Source organism: Strigops habroptila, chromosome 10, assembly GCF_004027225.2.
Source record: "Strigops habroptila isolate Jane chromosome 10, bStrHab1.2.pri, whole genome shotgun sequence".
Taxonomy (NCBI): domain Eukaryota; kingdom Metazoa; phylum Chordata; class Aves; order Psittaciformes; family Psittacidae; genus Strigops; species Strigops habroptila.
In genome coordinates this window covers 5,333,469-5,356,739 of record NC_046359.1, presented here as the reverse complement: position 1 = coordinate 5,356,739, position 23,271 = coordinate 5,333,469, and the positions used below count along the sequence as shown (strand labels likewise).

The 23,271-nt window shown below is 41.1% G+C and overlaps 1 protein-coding gene and 1 long non-coding RNA gene across 2 annotated transcripts; one reads left to right on the top strand and one right to left on the bottom strand.

Moving 5' to 3' along the window:
* Positions 1–292: 292 nt before the first annotated feature.
* On the bottom strand, positions 293–22,698 carry PPIL4 (peptidylprolyl isomerase like 4). Its single transcript, XM_030500201.1, has 13 exons — positions 22,597–22,698; positions 21,740–21,807; positions 21,584–21,648; positions 19,860–19,977; positions 18,188–18,330; positions 17,734–17,830; positions 16,176–16,292; positions 15,157–15,281; positions 12,729–12,795; positions 11,771–11,882; positions 10,144–10,249; positions 9,390–9,528; positions 293–3,558 (listed from the first exon to the last, which is right to left on the bottom strand). Exons 1-13 carry the CDS (start codon positions 22,664–22,666, stop codon positions 3,334–3,336), a joined length of 1,452 nt encoding a protein of 483 aa, XP_030356061.1. The 5' UTR covers positions 22,667–22,698; the 3' UTR covers positions 293–3,333.
* On the top strand, positions 5,982–11,428 carry LOC115614009. Its single transcript, XR_003993593.1, has 2 exons — positions 5,982–9,381; positions 10,440–11,428. It is a non-coding gene; the product is annotated as an uncharacterized LOC115614009 (long non-coding RNA).
* Positions 22,699–23,271: the final 573 nt, after the last annotated feature.

Below are 23,271 nucleotides of genomic sequence, written 5' to 3'. Positions count from 1 at the left end.
GAACTAAAGGAACTGCAATGCATGACTTCAAAATAGGTCTCCAACTTCCTCTTATCCACATAATGTAACAGTTAACAGAGTCTACATCATATTTTCAGGTTGTTACAGCTAAGGTAATCCAACAGAAAACTCCAAGGAGCTGGTTTATAAACCTTTAACCTCTGAACAGAGAGCCTAAAGCACGAAGAGTCCCTCTTCAAACAGGCCTCAGTTAAGTCGAAGTGAAGCAGCTGATGCTTCTGCTTCAGCATTTTCAATGTTATTCTCAACGTTACAGAGGAAGGTGGGGGTTTTGTTCTGTTTTTTAACCATCACAAGCACCAAAGGTCAATACTGAAACTGAGATCGGAGTTAGCATTGACAAAATGGAAACAAGGATAGGGAAGCGTGAACTCTCATTAGAATAAAACAAGTCAAGTCTCCAGCTCCCAGGTAGCAAGAAGCCTTGTGCACTCCAACACCTCTGGCAGGACAGGAAGAGCAGGAAATGTTTGTGGTTTCGGCTGACCATACAGGTCACTTGTGTCACTTCCTGAAGAACCACATGTACACAGCCATAACTTCTGATGACCGTAGCAGTAAATCCCATCCAACCCAGAGTGCTCCACCATCCATGTGTGTACCAGGTGAACTGTGATCCCTCCACAGTGTCAGCACAGCAGCCTAGAAATGCAGTCGTAGGTGGCAGTACCTAATATTAAGCACTTGCCTCCAAATAGGGAGCTTTATGGGTCATTTAGTCACCTATTAATATCACCTCATTTTTGAACATGAAGTTTCATTTCAAAAATATAAACAGGTAATTCTGTCCATCTGAAGATATTGCATATTTAAAAGCACTGTGGCATACTGAAAATCAGAAACTTGAAATATTTTGGATATACTTAATTTTTAACCCTTTATTCTGAAGACTCTTTGGTCGCCAACACAAATTGACTTATTACTTCCATACACTCATCATATAAACTTCTAGTTCTTACACATTTACCTGTTGCAAGCAATAAAAAGCCATTTCTGCTGCAGAGAAGCGAGCACGTTCGCCTGAAATAGGGTGCTTGTTTCTAAACATCAAGAAGTTCTGTATGTCACACAGGTGCCTGGAGGCCAGCTGAAGCCTAGGAATGTCTGCTGATGCTCTTCACACTGTTAAGTCACTTTTACCATCTCTCCAACAAAAGGATCTCCCGTGTTTATCAAGAACCCCATCTTTTTCTCAGAGCGCAATCTTTTTTTCTATGATGTCTGCTACAAAGCAGCAAGAACTCAGTTGCTTTACTATCTTCACAACCTTGTCGGATCTGCCAGTGGTTTTTGCATGTTAAAAACATGCTGTGGAAAGGAACTGAGGACAGTATGAGAGTGCAAACGTTGTTTCTTCAACAAAGCAGGCTGAAAGCAGGAAGAGCTAGAGAAAACGTACTGCCTCAGCAGCACCACCCCAGATACATCATACCCTGGCCTAGCGCAGTCCTTTGGAAGTCTTCCTATGGCCACACTGAAGGCAGAAACCTTCCAGAGAAACAGCAGACTCCCAAGAACAGGCTTCCTACTTATTCCTTCTCTGGGGCAGCAGGCCCTGCACTCTTGCTCAGCCTCTGCAAGGATGGCACAGGTCCCTGCAAGTCACCAATGGCTTATAAGGGTTTTGTCAGGAGAGTTATGGAAACCCTTGATTTCCAGTTCCATGCTTTGAAGCAGACAAAAGTTAGAGAGATTCAGCAAAAGGCAGCTTCTAAGCCAAATACACTTAGTCTTTAACAAAGCAAAGACAGGGTAGAGACCGGTGGAAAGGACATTCTTGTATACAACACCCTCAGCACCCCTGCTCAGCTTGGGTCTCGATATTCTAGGCATCTGGCCTGGCCTGCTTTGTCAGAATCTTTTGCCATGGGCTGAAGAGCTGCTTTTGTTCCTCAGTAGCACCAGCCTTCCCACAAAAGCATCTCAATCAGAAGTTCACTTTCTGCATACAGGCCATTCAACTGCTCTAGCCAGGCACAGCTACCAGCCTGCCAGGGCAGAGTAATGTGCAGCTACTCGCTGCCTTGAATTTTAGATTTAGTCTTTGTCCTGCAGATCACGTTCCAATAATGGGTATCAAGCTGTAAAATCCTATTACAATCAGACACTACAGCAAGGAATATGGAAAAAAAACCATAATCACAAAAGGAAAAAGTTAAATTTATTCATCAAAGCAGGCTGCCTCTGAGCCATCACACATTCCATGGATGGGAAGGAAAGACAACTCTATTTGTCATGTGCCCCTTTCCCAATACAAATCTCTCCTTTTCTGGACAGGAAGAGGAGGACATGCATTTTCTTAAACTGTATGGATACTGGCTAACACTTTAAATGGTGGGGAGAAAGCCAGACATTTAAAAGCCTGCCAACCTTTACTCAGACCCAAGCTCTGATAACATCACTTGTGTTCCTCTGCAGATTCAGAGTTATATTAACTAACTTCTGCCACAAAACCTGAAAATTAATCCCATCTAGGTTTGGCAAATCCAATGCAAGTTACACATTCTGCTTTTCTGCTAATTCTGCCAATGACTTACATTACCCCCCTTCCCTATAACCTGCCTGACATCATAGCAGCTGGATCCCCCTGACACTGCAGAGTCCAGATCTTTAACAGTGACTACAGATGGACAAGTACCAAGTGAATCTCAGTTCTGAGAGGCATCCTCCAGCAACACCACACAGCCAAGTGAGCTGCAAACACGTTAGCAAGTAAGTGCAATTGCTTTAGCATGGTGGAGCACTTCCACGGCCCCTGCAATCAGCATGGCAGTACTTCAGTGCCTTTAACCACTGCTACACGGTGGCATCAGCAAATACTGCTGATGGGACTAAGCCATCCAGAAGCACATACTTTCAAAGGAAGGAAATAAGAGTGTTGAGCACAAATGGTACCTGCCCACCTTTTGGAAGGAGGGTGCACAGCACATTTCAGTCTCCTCAGATCTTCTATCATCACACTCATTACCATAGCATCTGAAAGTGCTGAAAGGTAAATACAACCTCCTTGTAGAAAGGAGGTATGTCCTGCACATCTCTTCACCGTTGAGAAGGGCAATTCACTTGTTAGTACATGCTTATGTTTCCCAATAGCTTTAGACAACATTCTTTACTGGAGACTCAAACCATTCCACTAATGTGAAATACTTTATTGAAACCACCTTTCTGGCTTCAAGGCTTACTCCGACATAGAATTGCAAGGCCAAGCTGCCAACAGAAGGCAACTGCTTTTCTCCAGTAACTGCACATCCATTTAAGAGAGCGTTGGGAATGGTGGAAGGAAACACATTTTAATTCCCTTTCTCTTATCCTTCATCTGTACTTGGACCTCTCTTTGTCTTTTGATTTCTTAGGACTTCTGCTTCTGTCTGCTTTTTTGTCCCAGTCTCTTACTCGGAAGTCGTCTCTGTATTTGTCTTTTTGTTTGCTGTAAGAATAGTCTCTCTCCTGCGACCGGCTGTGGCTCCGATGCCTGTCTTTCTTCTCGCTCTTCGTCTTCTCTCTACAGCGTTCTCCTTCATGCTTCCGATCAGAATCCTGTTAAAGGAATTGGACAGACAGGCAAGTTACAGACAAAAGGGGAAAATATAGAAAGGCATGAAGAGAACTAGAAGTCAGGCAAGGCTGGTTCCTTAGCTAGGGCTGGTACTTTGTGAAACACATTCACATCCACGATGATTTGAAAAAGGTAACACATAAAAAACCCCCCTGTAACTATATGAAGAAGATAAGTCTACAGCTTTTGTCAGCATTTATGGAAAAAAGCATGGCTGCCAGGCATGCTGCTACTTGTATTTCCTAAAGAGCTTTAGTGAAAACTGGTTATACCAGAGGTTCAACTTGGATGGATATTACCAAACTCTTCGTAAGCATCACACAAGCTTCTAAGCTAGATTTGGATTTTGACTTCTTATCTAAGCAATGCAAGTGTTTCGATCATAGGTTTTGGTTCACGCCTCACAGGCATTCCAGTGCTATGAAGATGCAGAACACTTTTTAAGACCAGCTTGTAATAATCCTTAATGGCCTAAATTCTAGGCTTCAGAAAAATTAACACCACCATTACAGAGACCCACGACCCATATACATCAACTAGTTCACTTCCCTGAAGCTGGAAGTCCACAAGAAACGTCAGCATGGTGAATGTGATCCTTTTAAATGTACTGTCAAACGATAACACAAGGTGTAGGAGTTGAAATAACAAAGTAATGAAAAAAAACAGTTGTATTTTGCAGGCTGAGGGGAATGACCCAGACAGAAAACGCATGGGGATATACTCATACACAGACATAGTAAACCCTAAGGGGTACAAGTCTATCTAATTTAAATGGCCTAAGAAGGAGAAACCAACAGTATGATGTACTACAAATGGTAATGGAGTTTGGGCACACACACAAAAACCCATGAAAAAAAAAGTGCTGCAAGTTCAGGCAGCCAACACTGAGGAAATTTTAAATTTCCCTGGCTTTATGCATGTTGTCACCAAGAATGTTGACTGGGTGGCTTGGCACACAGAATGTATTTGCTCTGGAGAGAAATGAAGTTTATTTAACAACGGGGGAACGGCTGTGAGTAGAACACCTGCTTTCCGTGTTGCCCTAGGCAGACAGTATGAAACCAGTGCACTAGGGAATGAAGGAACAGTGGCCCAATTACTCAGACCATGAAATGTCAAACTAGCAAGGTTATGGCAATATGCTAGAATGACCACGTGGAGACACCAATACCCCACAGGCCACAGCATCATAGCAGTTTTAAAAGTAAAAAGACAAAGAGCACTTAGAAAGTCGCCATTTCATCTCAAGGAACTCTAAGGACTTTCTTAATACACAACACTGAGTTTTGCCATGTGAATTAACATTTTTAAGCACTACTAAAAACTAGTTTGTCCTTATTATTCAACCGAGATACACAGGGAAACAAAATACAAGAGGAAGCTTCAGAATCCTGAGGAAAAATACGTATACAACTTGCTATTAAGAAAGTGGTAGGTACTTTTGTTTTGAAGGCACAATCACCTGGAAGTTTGGTATCAGGTGATGGCATCAGGACAGATACTGTTTTATGGGATTTTAATAACACCACTGTTAAACACTGATCGGTATGAACTATGAAAATGTCTGCACTAAATCATACAATATTTCTTTCTTCATTTCAGATACAACTTTCATTTTTGTGAATAGGCACTCTTGACAGTAGCATTCAGAACTGTATGGCTAAAACCTGTACTGCATGTACAGACAAGCTAACTTATTTAGAAGAATAGCAAAATACTCTACTCCAAGCAGAGCTTTCACCCAGAAAGACAGTGATCAGGATGGTCCCCAGAGCAAACGCCACCTTTTAGGATTGCATAGATAATGCTGAAATACTCGGGTTACAGAGAGCAACATAACCCCCCCGGATCAACACACACATCACTAATCACACATTTCATCCTTATCAACATAACCAAGAATGTCTGCTACTGCTGGGCGCTGCTTGCACTGGGCTTGGTGCACTGCTGCCTTCTAGATAGTTTGTTGCTGAAGGTTCCTCCCAGCACATGGGAGAAACAGGAGAAAAGCGTAACAGCACTCAGCTGGAAAACCTAGCAAGTCGATGCTGCAGACAGGCTACTGGCCAAGTCGGGGCAGGGAACAGGTTAGCGACGACTTGAACGTAAAGACAAACAGCCCATGCTGAACGCCATACAACAGGGCAACTTGCTGAAAGGTTTAAAAAGTCATATGAGCATAGAGCCAGCGAAGCACAATGACCTTCACAGAAACATTTAAGGTACAGGTGTTCAGGGCAAGCCTGAAAGTGCCACACGAAGGTCAACACAGTAGCTAATATGATCACAGCGTAAATTAAAAGGACGTAGTAGTTTGAATTAGTAGAATGAACTGCATCTTAGTCCCTGCTCCAACCACTTACCTTTCCCCTTAAATAATATTTTACCCTTTTGAAGTTTTTGGCATAGAATAAATCCAGTTTTTTAAACACTCAAAGTTACTAAAAATAACGGTATCTTGAAATCAAATCCTTTATGCCCCATCCAAGTCAGAAATATGCTGTTTTCCCACTGGCAGAGGAAGAAAAAGATTCCTACTTAAAACCAGGCTCTCTTTTCCTGTTGAAGTTCAGATTTCTCAACCCAAGATCACAGCCTCTTACCAGTCAATAAGTTATGATCACTCCAAACCTTAGCCCAGCACTGGGCTGGTGAACACACACAAGGACGGAATATTAAAAGAGGGAAGGATACTTCTCTGGAAGTTCATAGCTGCTTAGCCAAAAGCAGTAACTTGCCAAACAGTACCTGCAGGTAAACCAGTTAGAAATGCCATGACCACAAAAGTAGAATAAATACGCCACCTCTACATACATTAAACACACTAGTTAAAGGTTAAAAGGAGCAAACAAATAGAGAAAGCCTTTTCAGGAGGGAGATTTTGATCAAACTTGACGCTGAATAGAAAGAGTGTTCGATAAGCAGTAACAGCAGGAAATTAAAACCAGAAAAATCACTCTCTCTGGCAAAACCATGCACTACAGAAACCTGAAAAATCCACTGGATTGGGCTATACTCCTCCACAGATCCAGTTATCCAAAAAATAAAAAGATCCAAGGAACCAAAAAACACAGAGAAAACTGGAAAAGGAACAAAGTCATAATATAGATCTCAAGAAGCATGACCTGTATTCAAAAACCTTTTCTAAATCCTATTCACAAACCTACAGGTAGTCCAGCCTCCTGCTTCAGACCCACATCCTGTTACCTACCAAAAGGAAGCCACAACAACCTACCTTGTCTGCCCTCTGGAATCAAGTCAAACAGCATAAGATTCAAAAATGTATTCTTAAAACATCAACACAAAGGTTGCAGATTCAGGAAACAGTTGGCAGACTAAAAAAAGGATGAGTCAAAATATACGAAATTAAAAAAAAGGCAAACCAAAACCAAACCAGCAAGAGAACAGAAAAACTACTCAACATGGAAACTATTCAGAAAATAAACCCCCTTCAAGTCATAGCTGGAGCTGGTAGCATGAATTGCACTTTCAGTTGCCAGAGCTTCCCACTGTAAGAGCCTGTTCTCTGTTAATTACAATCTCTGCCACACAAGGGGCTCAAGGTGGAAGTTCATGTATGAAAGCGTGGCTATGGTGATCTCTGGCCAATCAGTTGCAGAAGGTCTGCTGTTGTCTCGTTTTAAAGTTCTTACCTCAAATATATTCTAATATGCCTAAAATAGGGTTATGGGAAAATGCCCTGTTTGCCTATACTAAAAATGCTGCCATTCATCAAATAAGTTTCTCTACTGTTATACTTTGTGCTGGCCTCAGTATTCACACTGAACACGCTCTGCCTCACAAACATGCTTCCTCCCCATGGCCTTGTACAAGTTCCCCAGATTATGCCCAAACTAGAAACAAAATTAAAAAAATTAAAAAGTACATTTCATATATGCTAAACAGGATGTGTCAGCTAAGCTGCCTGCAGATCTCATCTGCAGAGGGTCATGCCCAAAGCACTTACTGAATCTCTAAACGAGAGTGAGTACATACTGCTCAGCAGGTACATACTATACAGTACATACTAATGGGAATATTCAAGTGCAGATAAAGAGAAAAAATAATTTCTTCCCAGAAATCCATATTCACAGCTCCACGAGGGAACTATGTTGCTTGCCATCACAGAATAGAAGTAAGCATCCACCTGTGACTTTGGGCATAAGGCGGCTCAGCTATCTACACCAAAATGAGTGAAGGTAAGAACAGAGAGGAAAGCAGCAGGAAAGAAGATGACACCAGACTACGGCAGCAGCAGACAAGGAACAAACCACAACAGGAGCAGATGACTACATCACAAAAAGATACACAGAGGCACAGAATCGATCACAGAGTCAAGCACTAGAAAAGACTTCTCTAGAACCTGGAAGTATTACCAGGAACGCCTCCTGCCCTCGTGTTTTCGTGCTATGAAATCCACCGCTAATGTGCCCCACAGTCCCCGTGTAACAATTACAGCAGAGGTTAACAACCTACTGCTGCCAGCACTTGCTGTACCACCTGCAGGGGTGGAGACACCTCAATGACTTTAAAATGTTCTCTGCTGTAACTCATGACTAGCCATTTCCGGATGTGTAATTTCTGAACCATCAAGAACAAACATTACTTCCAGAAATATCTGTTTCAATAATGTTAAAATGACAATGTCTATCAGCCAAAAAGATGGGAGGAAGTCTAAACCAACATTAGCCCAGACCTCTTGTATGTGTATGCTCCCATTAAGACTTTAATCATCTAAACAGGTACCTCTCCTCCACCCAAAGGATCCCAACTGAATTGGTAGGCAAACAGTGACAAAAAGACTGGTACCATGAATGAGCAATAGGGCTTACTGGTGGCACTGAAAAAATCTAATCGCTGAAGTTCATGAGAAAAGTTATTTTTAGCATCACAGCAAGAAGCAATGCAATGGACCAACAGAACCATGTACACTCTCTGTACACAGAAGTTAAAGCAGCACTCAAAACTCATACCAGGACAACGGCTTTATTTACTGTGGCTGGAACCTTATCACTTTCTGCAAAGTTGCTAGAAGACAGCTTTGCCCTCGCTCATAAAGCCTGCATTGTTAAAATACTGGGGTTTGTTTTGGTTTTCAGCTTAGCTCAATTCTCCCTAATGCTCACACTCCAGTGGAGGTTAACCCTCCACTTCATCATTGCAGACATTGTTTCCATGAAACATCAACATCTTGACTATCCTGAGTTCACAGGAATGTGAGAATGCTGACCTGACAGGCTGCAGTGGAACCAGTGAATGACAGAACTACTGTCTTCTGATGATCTCCTCCACAGCCCCAGTCCCACAGCACCACATGCTCACAGAGCACAGATGCGAGCAAAGTCACAGACAGATCTTACATAAATGCTTCCAAAACAGCTAAGGAAAAATAAAAAAAGATAATGCAAAGAGATTGTGTTTCTGGTTCCATATGGGAAAGAGCCAACGCACACTGGTCTGGCAAGAAAATGAGGAATAGTTTGTGTTTGTGAAAGATGATTAACTACTAGTTTATGACCGGGAATATGCGAACAGGTTCAAAGTGCTACAGATCTACTTTATGAGAGGCTACATTGCCTCTTCAGGATGTTTCAAGGCAAAACATCCTTCACACATGCCAAAGCTTCAAAAGTCCAGGAAAATCTGGAAAGCTTCTTTCATAATCAGATTCTAACATCAGCCTTCTGTATGTTTACAGCTACTTGGGACTTTGCACGCCATGTCCTCAGCTCAATATCAGACTTTTTTCCTGGCTTCTCTTATTAAGAGAAAAACAAACAGATATAAAGTTAATGCATGAAGAGGTAAGTACCTTAGATTTTTTGGTCCTCCTGTCATCCTCTTCATCTTCAGAGTGGTGGTGCTTTTTCTTCTTTTGCTTTTTAGCTGAGTGCGACTGACTTGTTTGAGACTCTTCTATATCCTCATCCAGCACAAGGTCATACTTGGCACTGATGGTGCTGGTTAAGGACAGATCTGTTACTTAACATCAATAAATAGCTGAACATAAAAGCTTGTGAAGCAAGCAAATCTCTGTTTATCAGACCAGGTTTTACCAAGATTTGCCATGTATTTCAGTCAGAACAGGATTGTACACACTGACAAAAAATACAGCTGTGCTAAAATGATTTAATCCTGCCCTGTCAAACACGACAGCCAGATCCCAATTCTCCCTTCTCTTCTACCTGTGGATATCTGAACAAGCTACTGTCTTTTTTTCTCTCATGCTTACCACAACCAAATTATAATGTCAGAGCATGATTTAGTTACTGCTGTGGTCTTGTTTTGGATGCAGCAAGTCTCCTCTGAAACTACTTAAAACTCTTGTTACGTCTATGCCACTCCAGGGCTGTAGACTGGGAACATTATTTACCTGCACACAGGATGGAAGTGAAACAGCACATTCTGATTTGACTGAATTCACCAAAGTCATCACATAAAAAATGCAAAATGCTTAATTCTATCTCAAACATCAAATTGGCAAGCTTTAGAAATAAGAAGTCTTTTCCAGGCTGTTTTCATAAACTGTACTTAGTTTAAAAAACACCTTTGGCCAAAAAGGATACTCCTGCTTTGGTTTTACCTTCTCTTTCAGAGCAAGGTTTGAAGGTTTTGAAGGTTTGTCACGTTCCTTTTCGTACTCTCTGAAATCATCCTTGGTATACTGCCCACCTGTCCACAGGAAAATATATTCAATTCACTCCAACTAAAAAACCAGCCAAGACCCATACCTATCATTAAGTTCTGCATATGAATTTAAGGGCTCTTCATAACCATACAGTTCCAGAAACAATATTGGCATCTGGGTAACAGAGTAGAAGAGAGTAGGACACATTATTTTCTGTCCTTCTCTTGCTTGCAGATCCCATTAAACACCATATGGCTTTCTTCTCACTCATGACCAGTGGAGACAACACATGAACATGAGCGCAAAGCAGGACTCAGCAACTGGTTTAGTCCCATTTTGATGTCACACTACTTAAAATCCTGCTACCATGAAAGCTCACAGACTATTCGCACTATTAAATTACTTTTTGCTCTGGGCTGCACAAAGGGAAACCTCCAAGATGGCTTACAGCTTAAGCATTCAAATGGGAAACGATAAAAAGAAAACGTCATGTCTTGATTTAAAAGGGGCCGTTTCAGATTTCGTTTTCTACCCATTCCCTCGGAAGTGCCAGCTCACACAGAGATTAATAAACTATACTACAGCAACGTGCTGCCATCTCACGGTCACACTTAAAGCTGCAACATTATCTGGCTAGGTCAGAAACGGCTACTGCAGGCGGAACGACAATGCTTCCTCCTAGCTCATTTTTGAGGTACCATATAGGCACAGCAAGATGACAATACAGTTAGCTTTCCAATATTTAGGGCATTTTAGACCTATGTTACCCAGATGAAGAAAAGGTTTCCATGTAGTCAGTTAGTACAGGACGCACTGTAGAGTATGGTATAGATTACAAAGTCATTTCAGCTATGTGCATGAGAAGTTCCAGTACTTCTGTGCCCATGACCGGTCCCCAAGCTGGAGAAATCGGATGCAAACAACTGAGGGCTGACTGCATTTTTAGCCAAAGACAGACAAGAACTTCACCGCTGCAATGCACAGTCATCTCTCCAAGAACAGTGTTCTCCTCACTTCCCAAGAGCCAAGTAACCATCGCGTCCACCTCTCCCATGTTTTTCCTCCCAGAACATCCTCAAACATCTGAAATGGGGTTTTTATAACATATGGCCTGCTATGCAATATGCTTGACCTACAGGGGAAATCCCTGACCTGAATACTGACTTTTTCTTGTATACACCCAACCGTCATACAGTGAATAAAGAAAAGAAACTAGAAAGTAACAATGTGCTGCCGTATTATTTTGCTAGTAATACCGAAACACATCACTTTCAAAGCTTGAGAGGAACAAACGATTTAGTGGCAAAAACACATCTGATAAAAAGGTAACCCATGGCAATGTAATGTTAATGTAACAGTAGTAAACCCTTCTACTCTTTCTTACAGAACAAGCGAAGAGCAAGAGACTGTGTTGCTCTATTTATTACAGTACCATGAAAATTTATATTCCTGAAGATGAGACGATTTAAACTTGTAACAATCGCTTCACTTTCGCATAATACTTAAGAGTTTCGCAGTCATGGCATATCAAGTTATGAGGGCCAAAGAATCCCAAGTGTACCTACCTTTTCCCTTCCACTTAATCTTTGCAACAGACTGGCTGAAATCCACATGTATCCGTCTGTCATCTATCAGCACATTGTCCATTTTGAAGTAGGCTTTCTCACAGTCTTCCTCCTGATATTAATGTTTCCAGAAAACTTTGAGTCATGATTATTTCACAGGAATGTTTACTGAAGAGCTCAAACACAAATTCAACTGCTCAATGGCGTACATTTCTTTCTAAAAAGCACAGCAGTTCTTGCATTGTGCCATTTCAGAAGAAATGGTTATGCTTTGTCCAAATGTCACTCCAAACTCCAATTCTTCAGTTCAGCTCATTTTTTTAAATGTGCCGATCCAGCAACATGTAATATAGTCACAAAATTAAGGAAGAGAATATTAAAAGCTCCATTTTAAGTACGTAAGTAGGCTAAAGATAAGTGAGAAGGCTTTTCCAGTGTTTTGTAGTTTTCCTCACAGATTACAGATTAGCAGATAGATACAAATGAGAAGCTATGCGCCATCAAGAGAACTTTCATTATCAATCTCACTGTAAGAGCAGCATGTTGATAAAGCAAGCATCATTTACAAACACAATATAGGACACTACTGTACATGCTGATCTACCTTCTTCCATACACCCTCCTCTCATTATGAAGCATGCCTCCTTTTTCTCCTAGCATTCCCTTCTTTAACTCTTCAAAGTCCTAATATGCTCTGGGGGAGAAAAGGGACCCACTCCCCTCCCACTGGTTTCAAGACAACCTGAGAAGAACACATTTGTATTGTTTGGTTGAATAGAGAAAGACCCAAATGTTTGCCTCATTTAGGACCTACAACTTCTATAACTAGACCGGTAAGAGAAAATACTAGCTACCCCACACGTGACCAAAAATAAACTCTTATAAGCAGAATCTACTATCAGTAGTAGATCTGATAGTAGATTCTGCTTATAAGTATAGTATACCTGAAAAAACATACCTTTTCAAACTCAATGAAAGCATAACAGAGAGATTCACCAGTCTTCCAGTCTCTAATCACTTCACAGCTGAAAAATTGATAAGAAATTAAAATGTCAATGCTGTTGGAGCAAAAAACATAGGATAGGCAAGCACTGCTTAAAAGGGAGAGTAGCAAACCAAACCAAACAACAACAACAACAGAAAAAAGCCAAAAAAATCCACAAAGAAACCCAACGCAAACCCCAATAAACCACAAAACCCCTTGTACTGTAACACTGGATTCTGAGACCCCTACTCATGTGGGGGTGTCTGCACAGAAAAAAATCCATGTGACATCACTTGAGTAATTATTACACTTAACTCACAAGTGCTTAACATGAGATGTTGAACTAAGGATGAATTTCTGATTAATGAAACAAAATCTATTTTCCACCATTACTGTTGGTTATTTATTTTTTGCATTAATTCTGCACTAATGCATGACAAGAAATTTCACATTCTGTTTCCTCAGTCATTTTAAGGGAAGTTTGAACAAACACCATGTGACAAACTTTCTCTTCTTAACAAGCACCTCTTTAGCAGCCACCTTCTTACCAGACAGTTCACTGGGCAAAAATAATAAGCCTGAAGTATTGCATCAGTAGACGCAAAATGGGAACAAAAAAATACAGTATTGCATCAGTACTACTGAACTCTTGTGTACAACATGAGAATTCTGACTACGGGATGTTGAAGGAGGTCACACAGGCAACAAGGGTGAGAAATGTGGTATTAAGGTGAGACTTAATAATTGAGACCTCCCCCATGTGTACTGAGGAAGTGACAAATCGAGATTAGGATACACAATCCAAAAGATGATCAAGACAAAAAAAACCCCAAAAAAACCCAAAGGCAAAAAAGAAAAAAAATATAGAAAAAGACAAGGCTATTCAGACAAGCTATAGGAATTCCTTGCAGGAATTAGAAAGGAAGAAGGCAGGACAGTTTTGTGCCAGAACTGCAGGAGAAGTTCTGAACAAACTGATTGGGGGTAGTGTGGGGGAAAGAAGGAGGGAGAGGGAGGAGAAAGGAATTCCTAGGACATCCAGAAATCTTCCTGGAGTTGCAAAAGGGGTAAACACCACCAATTTCACTCACAGAGGCAGCTACGTGCAGGATCTGGGAATCTGCAGGCCTGTATGCCAATACTGCACAAACTGGTAGAAGTTCAATGCAGAACAGAGTTAGCATGCACTTGAACAAACACGACCTAATCAGGACCATCTGAATAAATCTAAATGAAGTTCTCTGAAAGAGTCAAAATGCTTATGTGCGATGATGATCTATGTGATGCAGTCTTTTGAAATCCCTCTGGGAATTCTAATAAACTCCTGCACTAAAGGCTTTTGGCAAAACTAAGCAGCAATGGCGGAAGAAACATGTTTGCATTGATAAACATGTGAAAGACCAGGCAAGAGTAAACAGTCATTTCTCAATGAGGAAGTAAAGAGGCCACCAGTGGAGTTGAGTTGGCTGATGATACTAAATTGTTCAAGGTGGCAAAGACTGAAAAAATTGCAGAAAGTTCTTAGGAGACCAACTGAAGAACAAGACAGCAAATGATGTTCAACACACATATAAAATGCTACAAGATGAGCATGGAGAGAGAGAGAAATCCTAATTGTGCATTTAAAAACAAAAGAAGCTAATTGTGTATTAACTAGAAAAGAAGTTGAGAACAAAGCAGAGAATACCACTGTGCCACTGTAAATCTGCAATTAAAGTCTTTAACAATTCTGGTCCTCTCATCTTGAGACAAAAACAAAAGAACAGAAAAAAGTTGAGAAAAGGGAAAGAAGATCATGAAAACTCCTCTACAAAGCATGAGTATGTAAGGCTAGTACTCTTCGCAACGAAAAAAGATGACTTCAGGGTATAGAATGGAGAGGTGTAGGAAAGCAAGTTTCACTGCCCATCACGTCTTTTGGTACCAGTACTAGGAGGAATCAACTGAAACTACTAGAAGTCAAGTTCAAAACTGAAAAAGGCAGCAGGCATGAGGAACACCTTAACAAGAAGTGTATCGTATGCCAGAAATGTTCGCTGCTTTACCCCAAACCACACAGATTCCTATGGAAAAGAAAAACCCAGGAACTGTACCTAGCTCATGCAGCACCTGAGATAAAAACTGCTGTGAGGGAGAGGATGGGGGGCTGGGGAGAGTATCATATGTTTTCCTTGCTCCTACACTTCCCTAGGCTCTCACTTAAAACCACTGCTAGGACAGGATACTCATCTAACCAGATCTGACTTTGTTTTGCTGTTGTTGTGGTCTCTAACCAAGTACATGCAGTCACAGCATAAGCCTCCAGAGGTGGCAGAACTTAACAGCCAAACCTAAACAGACTGGCAGGAACCAACTTCAGTTTCCACACAGAAGGTTTTCTTTTTTATTCTACAATAACTACCTTTTAATGGGACCAAATCGTGAAAATATTATCTCTAGGTCTTCATCTGTGGTCACGGGATTCAGTTTACACACAAACAGCACATTTTCTGGTGGCTTGATCTCTGCATCTGGTAAGTCTCCCACCTGTGGCATACAGAAAAAGAATTTCATCACTTCTGCCCAAAGCTCTACATTTTAGTGCACACTGGCAACACATCTTTTTGCATGATCTCAGACAGGTTCTTATCACAAAAGGAAACCTTATCTGGAAAACAGGTTATCAGACCCACTGCTGCTGCAACAGAACAAGAGCAGATCTTGTGCAACACTTGTGGCCACATCTGGACTGACCTTGGTATTAGCCTCTGCTACAAACTCTTCACCCTAAATTTGAATTTGGTAGTTGTTGTAAAAAAGTGTGATGGATTCACCTATCCTTCCGCAGGGTGTGCGCTTTTCTTCTTAGGAAAAAAAACCCCACCAGACTTCAAAGCTCTTCACAGGTTTTGTTACTATACTGAGTTTACAACTACCAGCAGTTACTAAACATCATTTTTAAGGAAGAACATAAAGTTAATGAATGTTAAATTCAAGTAATCTCACAGAAGGAAGACTGCTGTTACATTAACAATGCAATCGCAATGCCGCTGTATGTACTGGGAAGAGATTATCACTAATGAGTTCAGCTCCCTCCTCCACATGCTAAACCTTTTTCGGGATTATAGATATTCAGCAGCATACTATGTATGTTATGTTTTTTTTAACTGGGTGCATTTCTAGCAAGTTTTTATAAAGCCTCCACTGATCCACTTTTAATCCTGCCTTTGAAAATGTAATATCCCCAGCTTTATCAGAAAACCACCTCCAGTGCTCATGCTTCATCCTTTTCATTGTACCACAGACATTTAACAGCACAGATTCTGAGCCACATCATCATCAGCAGATAAGCAATTCCAAGATAAGTAGTACACATTCTCCTAGACATGCCCACACACAGGAATAACATCTAAAAGGTAAATGCAGAAAGATGTTGTTCACCATTTCTAGAAGAATGGCACGAGTTTTTGCTTCTTTTTCTGCTTGAACTTCTTCTATTTCATCTGCAGACCGTCCTTTCATGTCATCAATTTCTTCATCTGCTCCTATTCTGCCACTCTGAAAAATGAAGGAAAAAGCTATTTAACACCAAGCCATGGCCAAAAATTCTTTCTTACTTTCCAGATGTTACTTGGATGACCACCTCCCTCACCCCCAACGTATGAAAAATGCTTAAGCACTGCATCTTTGCAGAACTGGGCTCTCATTCTGTTCTTTCCACTTAGATTGAAAGAGATGATGTTATTGTTGTGTTTCAGGCACTATGAATTATGTGTGAACTTTCAGGCCCAATGTGAACCATATTCAGTTAGATATTCTAAATTCTTTTATACTCCCATCTCATATTCAACATCTCACCCCTAGTGTTGACTCATTTCTAATCCAGATAGCTCCTCCCAGAAATGAAGAAACACTGAAAGTATGTGTGGTGTCTAGAACAACTAAAACATTAAATATACTATATCACAACAAGAATTTTAATTTTACACATCTACATCTAGACAGGATTTAAGGTTTGTTGGGTTTTTTTTTCCTCCTCATCAGCATCTCTAGAATGTTGCCCTTCTCACAGATGTTTCTACCCCAAAAGGTGTATCTTCAGACAGGTTGTGGGAGAAGAAAACTAAGTATAAGTTTTCAAATCTCTATACAGTTGGCAGTGAGCTATTAAATTCTTTATACCATTTAACATATCTGAAGGTACCTCAGAGATTAACCACTGTGCAGATGTACTACAGAAGCCTAATTCCAATCTTGCAATTTTATCTATAAAGATTAAACAATATTCTCTCTAGTCAATTTAGTCATTGCTTGAAACTGTTTCCACACAAGCAGATAATCTCACATAGCAACCTCCATAACTGCGTGCCATGAGTAAATTATGAATAATTACAATTATATTTTTAGCAAATTCCTTCTGTTTGAATACATACACTACAGCAGTGTGCATGTTTGCAAATGTAACTCAAAGAATGACCAAGATTACTTCCACTGAAACACAGACTGTTTCCCATTTAAAAGGAAAACAGCAGTAAGCATATTAATATTAACGTTAGTTATATTTTGTCTTCTACCAGAGTATACAAAAAAACCCCAGTAATGCCAAAGGTGACTATTCTGAATGTTCTACGATCTACACTGTAATTAGAAATCTAAGATATGGCTTTCCAACCTAACCCCACCAGAGTCCCAGGGAAGAGCACCCAAATCACCCTTTTATCCTTTTCTTGAAAGATTTCTTGAAAGCAGCCATATTTGATTAAACACAGCAATAGCCCCAAGCATTTGACATATCAGAACTCAAGCTGGCATAAGAGAAGATCATCTCTTATCCTCCTATGCTAAAAAATGTGCAGTTCTTTTAGGATATAGATTTGACAAACACAGTCTTAAAGATAGAATTCTTATTTTGACCAAGTCTGTGCTGGCCACTAATAATGATAAATTTATTGAATTATTTCTTCCAACTTTTCCCCAAGAAGCTATCATAAACACTCACATCCAGCTGTTCCTTAGTAGGTTCTGGTGAGCGATCAGGAACAGACAAGCCAGGTGGATCTTCAAATGGATCATCTAAAATTACTGTATGGTTTATCCTTATAGAAAACAAAATCAAGACCAGCATCAGTCACATGCAAATAAAACTGTCTTCACCCATGTAAGAAGAAACTGGTCCCACTGATTCTCAGTTATAGCCCAAACAGCCAAACATACTGTATGCTTGTAAATACCAGTACTGATGCTATTGTAAAGGCAACATAGTTGCACATTTTCTTACATAATTGTTTAATTTAGTATGTGCTTATTTTACCAATTATACTGGAATAAAAGAGGACTTAAAATACCATATACAGGTCACCTGACATCACTATATATTAATTTAGTTTCAAAAAAAGATGAATTTGTTTAATTATAATGTATTCCTCAAAAAGGGAAGTTAAAAGCAGTCACACCTGATATCTTGATATGGGATAAAATCCTTATCTACAAAGGTTTCATTAATTGTCTTCAATACATCCATGCCTTCTGTCACTTCTCCAAACACTGTATGCACACCATCGAGGTAATCCAGGTTTTCCCCTGTAGTAATAAGAAACTACAAAAGAAGATATAAACCAGGTAAAGGTAAATAGAAAAATTCAGGGTTTCAGGTACAACTTAGGAGAGGTACAACTCTCACTGAAATCAGTGGGGAAAAAAACCTTCTTCCTGATTTCTTCAGGAGAAGATCAGTCTTCTTCCAGCACCTCTGAGAATGTGAGCTGATGGAAGAAAACCACCTCACAGCCACATAGCTCACCGCCACAGCCTGAGGAAGAACAGCTCTCCCACAGAAGTCTCCCTCCACAAGAGCTCCAGGCTTCAGCTCATCAGACCCTGAACTGGTTTGATTCAGTAACCTGGCAGAAAACCAGACCAGCAGAGGAAGAGCAGGTACTTATCTGCCAGGTAGGTTTGTTGAGCAAGATCAGGAAAGGTTGTGACGGGCATCAGAACTGATGCTATGAGAGGACAAAGAGCAACACTACCCTCTGGGCAGCAGTGAGCCAAGCTCAAATCACCTGTTCATCAAACTGCATTCAGCAGGTGCATTTTCCATAAGTTTGGCAAAGCTTCCATAGTTCTATCTTTATTTAATTCTATCCAGATTTTTTCGTCCCTTTCCTTCTATCACAAACCCTTCTCTCCCCAAAACCAGGATGGAGTAGCATTGAGAGGAGAACTAGAACACAGGAGCATTGACTTAGATCAGCCTGAACTGGCACTGAAATGTATCCTAACACAAATCATGTGTTTTGCTTTAGGGCAAAACTGAAACTATGAAAATTGATATGAACTGAACACTTGGGAACAAATTAAAGATGAAGGATACTCGGTAATGAACAAAGCAGCAGATATGCATAAATAACAGAACATAACCATTACATCCATGCTTTACAATCTGACTGGTAACATCTCGCTCCTCATTCTCTGCAACACAGTTAAGACTGGTCACTATTTGTTATAGGCTACATTAAGCTACATTATATTTGTGAGCCAACTTCACATAATTCCTGACTGGAATTTTTCTTTCCAAGGAAGAAGTTGCAATAATACTTCTGGGAACTGCATTCATTCCCATATGCCTGTGTATATGCTAGCAAGCTGCATTCTTAAATATAAAAACAAATGTCATCTCTTTTCTCCTAAACTCCCCACCCAAACAATCTTATACATACAATAGAGGGAAGCAGGAAAGTTAACTCCATGTATTACAAGCTCTAGCTGGCATAAAACCATAAGCTTTTTAAATTGCTCTTCAATTACTAAAAATCCCCTCTTTTTAAAAATAAAACATATGGATATTACAAGTGAGGTATTAGTGACAATGTATCGAAAATAATAATTTAGACATAATATTCTATCAGATTAGAGCTTTAAATATTCCTACAGCAAAAACTTTGTGCACATGAACAGGGAATAGCAAAAGGGAACAAAACACTTTCCAAAATTGTTTTATATTAGCACTGGGATAAGACTGTAAACTTATATTGTATTATTAACACACACTTAGGTAACCATACCAAGGAACTTTCATTTTAGTTACTTAGACATGTGCCAACGCTTTCCAAGATGCATGCTGACCTGCGATCCGTGCTGATCACTGCCATTGTTCACCATTGACACAGTTCCCTTCTTTTTGTGCTTGATTCTCGGCACCTTTTCTGCCTCAAAAAATCTAGCTTGATCACCATACAGTTGGCTGAAAACACATAGAACAAGCATGTTACAAGACAAAGGGATTTGAAAAAGTGAGAGAAACAAATGCTGTAAAACAGTACAGAAAACATCCTAGAAATTTTTATATCGGCATTCAAGTAAAAGCAGAATTCACAGTGCAACCACGCACATCTTTATGGACCTGTGCACTCATAATTCACTTCTTACTACCGGGAACAACAGATTTTTCTCTGAGGCATCTCACAGAGGTTTGGGTTTGGGGTTTGGTGGGGGGGGGGGGAAGGGGGTGCATTTGTGTGTTTTTAAATGCAGTACCTAACATTTTTCTAAGGCATAAAGCAAATACATATTTGGTAAGTAAATTCTGTAAAAATAAGTTAACCCATGCTTGGAAAGTGTAATAAATTATGCCAGAAATTTCTCTTCCAAAATAAATGGAAAGCCACTAAATCTATGTGTAAACTTAGTTCAGTATATAGACAGGACTGTGTACAGTAATTTGAGATACACAGGATGAGGCAAATTGTTAAATTCTTTTTTAATTTTTTAATTCTAACCCTGCTATCACCCATTTTGTCTCACTCCATAACTGACAGAAGCATGGTCAATACACACATTTGCCCAAATCTAAGGACAGAGTTGTGTTTGAACTCATTTTCCTAAGCATGTGTAAGCCTCTGTGAAGAGAGGATTCAAATTAAACTTTGCCTGCATCAGTTTCCTGAGTAGCAAGAACAGAAATTCCAATTTTGTGGACTTCAGCAGTAATGAACAGGTAGAAAAGACAAACTGCCAGTCTCTGTGGTAGTAGCAGAACAGAATCTGCCAATCTCTCATCACACTATACCTCCCTATCTGCCACACCAAGGAACCTCAGAAAAGAAATCCCTATAAAAGAGCAGAATGTCAAAATAAACTTGATCTACCTGAGTGCAGAGAGAGCTCAGGTCTGCTAAGTTTACCTACCTAGACTTGCTCTGCTTAGCACAATATACTGCTTCCAGGATTCCACCACAGAGTGGTGATCCACACATCCTTGTGCTCAAGGTTTTGTACTAAGAGGCTCTGACAGACCAGACTTACAAAGGTCAATGCTGGTCTAGCAACGCTGTCTCTGTTCAAACCGAGCTATTCATCTCTGCATAATGTGTCCCCCAGCACTCCAGCTTCAGCTCTGCTCTGCAATTTTAGTTTTCATCAAGTGTAGCCTCTATATTCCCCTCCTGCTTGATTAACTGTTACAAAAATAAGTAGTAACAAATTCCTAATGCTTCTGCCTTCTACAGAGCACTTTGTTACAATATTTCTCTTACAAAACCAAACGTATAGTTATTTGCTTTAACTTTTAAATAAACAGAAATTCATGTACAACTTGTCAGCTGTAACTTCGCTTCTAAGGTCAGGGATAGAACACTGTCTAGAAAAAAAACAATGTGAATGGCCAAAGGCAGCATAGAAACTAAAAAAGGTATTTAGGTATGACAACCAGTGTCATACCTAAATGTTCATCAACATTTTTACTTCCTGTCAGTAACTTAACCCCAAGAGAGCTAAAGACAATTTAATTGGAACCCCTGTTCCCCCATACAACTTCTCTACCGATTAAGTAACACAAAAGTTTTACTTACCAAAATATGGATTCCCCTCCACGGCCAGTTCCCATGGGGTCGCCAGTTTGTATAATAAAATCCCTCTGTCACCAAGGAGAACACATAACACATTGATTTTGTGTTTGTGAATTTAAACCAACAAAAAAACCCAAATAAAGAATTGAGAATACTCACCTGAACATTATGAATAAGACAGTAGTTGTAGTACTTGACTTTGCAGAGCTTCAGAAAATTCAGACAAGCTGTAAGAAATTATACCTACATTTACTAAAGAAAACCCCAGATACCATAAGCATAGATATAACTGATAGCCAGTGGTTTTGGAGCAGACTTTGTTAAGACAGAGCAGCGTACAACCTATAGACGCTGTGAGAAATGCTCTAAGGAGAGGTAACATTTCCTCCCTTCTTAAAGCCAATCTCTAGTGATGCAAAGAACCCTAAATACAGCTAGTTATACAGAAACACAAACGTTTTTTCTCTGCACTTTCTTTCCAAACATCCAAGAAAGATCACAGTTGCCTTTCAAGTTAGAATATATTACAGTTGCCTTTTTTTTATTCTGTAAATTGCTATACATTACATTTATAATAAGGGCATAATTTCAAAAATCTAAGCTTCCCAACAGCAACTGAGGCTTCCAAGTGTTTCAAACACACACATACACGCTGCCCAGGGGGACCGCTGACAGCCGCAGGAGGCTCCGCACTCGTCTGGATCTAACCCCAGGACTGAGGCCCGACGGGAAGTGCCCAAACCCGGGGTGGGAGGGAGGAAAGATGCGTCGCTGACTGAAACCACCCGCCTGAAGCCCCCCTTCCCTGGCAGGCCGTGCCGGCACCCCAGCCTCCAGCGGCCACAGCCCAGCAGAGCCCAACGGCCCCTTCTCCTTCCCCGCACGGCGAAAACCCGGAGGAGCTCCGCGGCGGCCAAGCGCGGGGCCCGGCGCTTAAAACCCGGCATTTCCCGACCGGTGGGGCGCCATCCAGGCGGTAAAAGTTGTATGTGTCCCATTCCCCCCCCAGATCCTACCGCGGGGCCGCTCCTCCGTGTACAGGTCGATGACCAGGTCGCCCACCGTGGTCTCCAGCAGCACCGCCATGATGCCCACCCGCTCCCGCAGCGCTCGGCAGCGCCGCCCGCCCTCGCTAGGCCGCCCCCTGCCGGCGCGGAGGCTCCCCGCTGCAAGCGCCTCCCCGCTTAGGTGCCTGGGGCTCCCACAAGCGCTGAGGCCTCGGGGCCGAGCCCGCCCTGGCCGCTGCCCGCTGCCGCCTTCCCCGCGGCTACCGTGGAGGCTGCACGCCTCTGCCCTCTAGCGGGGACAGGGCGAGGGACAGCGGGGCAGGCTGAAGGGGATGGGGGGAAATGGAGGGACAACCCCCTGCGGAGCAACCTGCTCTGTCAAAGTACACGTTTTGAGAGTGGTGCTCACCAACGAGGGGCGTGTGTGCTTATACCACACAGTCAAAGAAAACCGGTTTTACCTCACAGTTATTAATAGAAGGTTATAAAGTGGTTAACAGGCCAAATATTTGCCTTTGACAGGGTCAGAACACAACGTGTAGAGCTTACTGTGAGTGACACAAAGGACAGACAAGCAAACTGAATTTATTCCTTTCCAATTGATGCTACAGCATGTTCTCGGGCATATGTGTTACAGCTGAACTAATGTGAAGGCTCTTAACCCTCAAAACAAGGTGTCCTGCT

What these genes read in the sequence shown, in the direction of transcription:
- PPIL4 (XM_030500201.1), bottom strand. Translation starts at nt 22,666, where the DNA reads ATGGCGGTGCTGCTGGAGACCACGGTGGGCGACCTGGTCATCGACCTG. An exon ending in GTCTTATTCATAATGTTCAG is followed by an intron (nt 21,649 to 21,739) that starts GTGAGTATTCTC and finishes CCTTGGTGACAG; the next exon opens with AGGGATTTTATTATACAAAC. An exon ending in ATCCCATATCAAGATATCAG is followed by an intron (nt 17,831 to 18,187) that starts GTGTGACTGCTT and finishes GTTTTCTATAAG; the next exon opens with GATAAACCATACAGTAATTT.